Here is a 4,254-nt window from a genome sequence, read left to right on the forward strand (position 1 = left end):
ATCAAGAAACTTTGATAACTCGTGACCAAAGCTTTGATAGGAACATACTTAAGAGAAGGAAGAGGCATGGGGCCTACAGATGAATAACATAAGTGACTAATTGTTAGTGACAGTGGAGCTAACAGGTATGCATACATACACACACACATATGTGTATATATTCGTAGTAAAACACAGGTGATTAAAGTACGCCAGGCATGGCGAGTAGGGAAGATCATGTACTGCTCTGTGGTCTGTATCTATTCGGTGACTCATTGACGGCTGGAGTCATTCATGCGTTGGAAAAAGTTTGTAGGTCTTCGGATTGATTACTGAGCCTCTAGTTCTTTTCATTTGCTGACAACCCTCAATATGCTGTTGCACCCGATCAATGAGACAAAGGTCTCAAAACTTCGTGTATTTATATTAAACAATCTATATAATTTCCACCCTGACTCATAGTCAGGGGAGTCTGACAAGACAGACTGAAACTAGCAAGAAAACCAAACATGGATTAACAAGTGAGTGCCGTTGAGGAATGGTCAGGTTAAGTTACAGATCATTCCTTTTAGATGATCAGCGTGGCGCAACGGCAACGTGGTAAGCAGTCGTTCAGTCAAGGGTTTGAATCCAAGTGGCAGAGCTTGTTAATACATTTGTCGTAACTTAACACACAAAGATCAAATTTGCTATTTTGAGACTTCATAATTAAGTTGTTAGTCACGCATGATATATAAAGGAATACAAGTATCCAAAAGAGAGACACGTAATTTCCTTTTAACACTCGCAGTACGTGGTGCGCTGTACAAATTGTACTGTACCAAATATATATATATTTTTTTTGTGCTGCCGAAGGGCAGGTTAAGACTCCGTTTTGGCCGGTGAATGATTCTCATTTCACAATAGAATGGTTTGACGTCAGCTACGAGCATACCATCTGCCGCGGTTATAAAGAGTAAAGCAATGTACAACTGGCTTCACTTATACGTCCTAAGGTGGTTGGCTTCTTCTGCAAAGCTGTATGAAACATATTTATTTACGTTCAAAATTCAACATGCGAACAAATCTATTAGAACATAAAAGAGTCATTCATGTAAATTTGTGATTCAAATATGTCCGTCCTAGTAGTTCCCTGTAGTACTCATAAGTGAAGGCAACTGTACGTCCTCTGTTCGGCGGTAACATGATTACCAGTTTTTGTTTTTGCCCGTCGCCGACCTTCCAGAAATTTGAATGACATTTCATAGCAGTACACATATTAATGTATATTGGTGTTGTGTCGTGATATGTAAATTTATTTTTTCTATAGTAACGAGGCAAAACGTGAATGAAATAACAAAATCGCTTATCTATAGATGGAATATGTCGTCATGTAAACATGACATTAACGTCCTACGCTATAGTCTGGCCTATGGCACAATTTAAAACATTGGTGTAAAAAAAAATCCCAATATGAACTTAGGGTACTAAATTCTAATTATTATGATAAATGTAACAGTAACTACAAAACATTGTTAAAAATGGTATCAAATCTGTAAACCTCAATTCTGAAAAAAAGAAACGCTTCACGTTGAAAAGGACCATAGACTGTGGTCGTAATATAGGGATTATCTTTCAAAAGTGTTTCTTTTCTCCAAATGTAGGATTAACAGCTTATCTTACGAATGTGTTAAAACATTAAATTCGCTTGAAAAGGTATAAAGTATTCTAACCAGATCCTATCTAAACTCACCTAGATGCGTCAGACGCCATGCTGGTATTGGATCTTGATCGCCTAGATTTGAACGAGTCCCCTCGGTTGATCACGCTCCGACCAGTAATACTGAAGTGGCGAAGACGGTAGTATTCCTCTTCCCCCGGGGCTTCCCCCGGAAGTGACGTCACTCGTGGTCGGTACACCGGAAGAGCCAGGAGGTTGGGCCTCTTGAGTCCCTTCACAGACTTCGATCTTGCGTGGTGAGGCGATCCGTACTTCTGTTCGAACTCGCGCAGTTCCGCCGGCGTGAGATCGTCCGGTGTGATGCAGGGGAAGCCGGATAGGACAGGAGGAGGGGAGCCTACGACCTCCATTCGGGAGTGCGTGTCCCCGGAATAGCGGTCGAAGAGGGAAGCGCCTGTCCTCCGTGAGGACCGGCTGCTACCGTTGTCAGAGAAGTCTATCTTGAGATCGGGAGTCGACAGCGCAACGTTAACCCTCGGGTGAGATCGACAAAGGTGCGAAGAGTCCCGTCGTCGAAATGCAGCCTTTCCGCCAGCCCGTCTTCGACCCGAGCTCTTCCTGACGGGTTCCCCCGGCGTCAGCTTGCTTTTGCTGCCACCGGACTGTGTGTCCATCTTTTCCGGACTGAGGACCTGCTTAGGGGATACCGGAATGAGGGGTGGAGCTCCCGTCTCCGGGGATAATACCGACTTCGTAGTGTCCGTATCTTTGTTTCCCGAAAACCCGTTGACCTCCATCAGGTCGAAGGTGGGAGTCACGGAAATGGCTGCTGCTGCGGACTTCGGTGGTTGTTTATCATATTTATGATGATGCCCCTGGTGATGCAGGTGAGCTGTCGAGGGTGGCAGTGAAGCAGAGGAGGTGAGGACGTTGTGCGAGGGGGGAGGTGGTATAAGAGAAGGCACAGGAAAGGTAAAAGAAGAGTTTCCGCCGTCGTCACCGCTGCCGTCGGCGACAGAGCTCTCCGCCATGCGGGAGTGTGTCCCTTCATCGGTTGGCGTGACCCCAAGAGAGGGCGCCTGGACCAGGAATCCCGAGTCGTCTGCAGAACTTTTCTTTAAATTGTTTGAAATCTTAGCGGTGGAGCTGACGGGTACAAAAGCACTACTAACATCACAGGAAATATCCTGCTTATTCGGCGGACTTCCAAAGTCCTTTTCCTTAAAGTACGATTTAGTTCTCTCCAACGGCCTCTGCTCTTCAGCTTGTTTCTCCTGCTTACCGAAGGCTGAGGATGCGGGCAGTCTAGTGGAGGATTTAGTTGGCTGAAGAATAAACTGAGGACTTGAAGAGCTTGGCCTGCGGGATTGATATGCAAGAGGGCTGACGGATGGACTAGTAACTGGGCTGGCGACCGACCGACAGGGCTCAAGAGGCTGATATGTAAATTGACCGACAGGAGAAGGCATATCCTCGGGTGTCTGAATATTGCTACTATCAGGAACGCCACCATCGCCACCTCCGAAACTACCAAAATCACCAACACCACTGCTGCTAGCGCTCACAGGAACTGGTCGAAGAGGAATCCTGCTGCTTGCCGATGCAGAAAACGGATCATGTTGTCGAGCTGTGTATACGTTGCTTTCGGGCGGCGGAATGTTGATGGGTGTCCAGGCGTCACTCGAACTGAAGCTGTGCTGTCGTTGCCGCGGTGTCGGTGAGACGCTTTTCAGGACACGAACCTGACCAAACGATTTGGGATCCACAGGTGATAACGTTTTAGTGTTACTACTAATTGCTGATGCCACTCCTGGATCGTAGGAAGAGGTATTTCGAGAGGAAGGTGAGATCTTTCCAGAAGAAGTACCACTACTAAAAGGACTCAGGCTCTTGTCCTTCCTCTTTAAGGGTGACATCTGCGTGGGGCTGGTGTGATGCACCTTAGCCCCGGTCAAGTCCACCACCCTTTGGCTCGTGCCCTTTTGGCCCGCTGCTAGCCTCGGCGACTTCGATCCTGACCCCGACTGGCCGGACACGCGGTGGATCGGCGTGTGGCCCGAGACGCGTTGGACTGGGGAGTCTCTCTTCCCCTGTGACGTCTTCCCTGACTTGTACACCCGCGTCCCATCATCCGACCCTGTTTCCCCGTGCTTCTGTTGCTGCTGGTGATGTTCCTTTTGTTGCTGCTGTTGCGGCTGCTGTTTTTGGTGCTGATGGTGGTGTTGCTGTTGCTGTTGTTGCTGATCCTTGTCCAGAGTCATGACCTGGAAGAAAAGAGAAGGAATTCAGTCAGTGTTACACTATAATGACTTAACATTTTATTACACCCCAACGGACACATTCTTCAGTTTAGTCTCGTTTGGAGTGTAAAGAAAAAATAGTAAGTCTTCACTTAGAAAGACTGAGGTATTGTGAACGATGCTTTCTGAATCTAACATAAACAGAATGATCTAAAACACATCATTAACAGCCATATTCTCTGGGACCACCTTGGACTCGTCATTATCCTGAAAAAAAAAAAAAAATCGAGGAATGTAGCTACCCTAGATTTAAGATAATTTTCAACATGTCTCTGGCTATGAAGATAAACATATGCCTGAGTTAACGAAAACTAA

At 46.3% G+C, this 4,254-nt stretch overlaps 1 protein-coding gene across 2 annotated transcripts in view; it reads right to left on the reverse strand.

Moving 5' to 3' along the window:
* The window catches only part of LOC143020914 (uncharacterized), a 307,372-nt gene extending 303,469 nt beyond the window's left edge, over nucleotides 1-3,903 (reverse strand). For both annotated transcript variants that reach the window (XM_076177851.1, XM_076177840.1), the window contains exon 1: nucleotides 1,712-3,903. In XM_076177851.1, coding sequence (XP_076033966.1) covers nucleotides 1,712-3,900 — 2,189 coding nt within the window. In that variant the 5' untranslated portion in view covers nucleotides 3,901-3,903. The remainder of the gene's footprint in view (nucleotides 1-1,711) is intronic.
* Between the last annotated feature and the right edge of the window lie 351 nt (nucleotides 3,904-4,254).

Source organism: Oratosquilla oratoria, chromosome 3 (assembly GCF_046742065.1).
Source record: "Oratosquilla oratoria isolate Oo_2021 chromosome 3, ASM4674206v1, whole genome shotgun sequence".
Lineage (NCBI taxonomy): Eukaryota > Metazoa > Arthropoda > Malacostraca > Stomatopoda > Squillidae > Oratosquilla > Oratosquilla oratoria.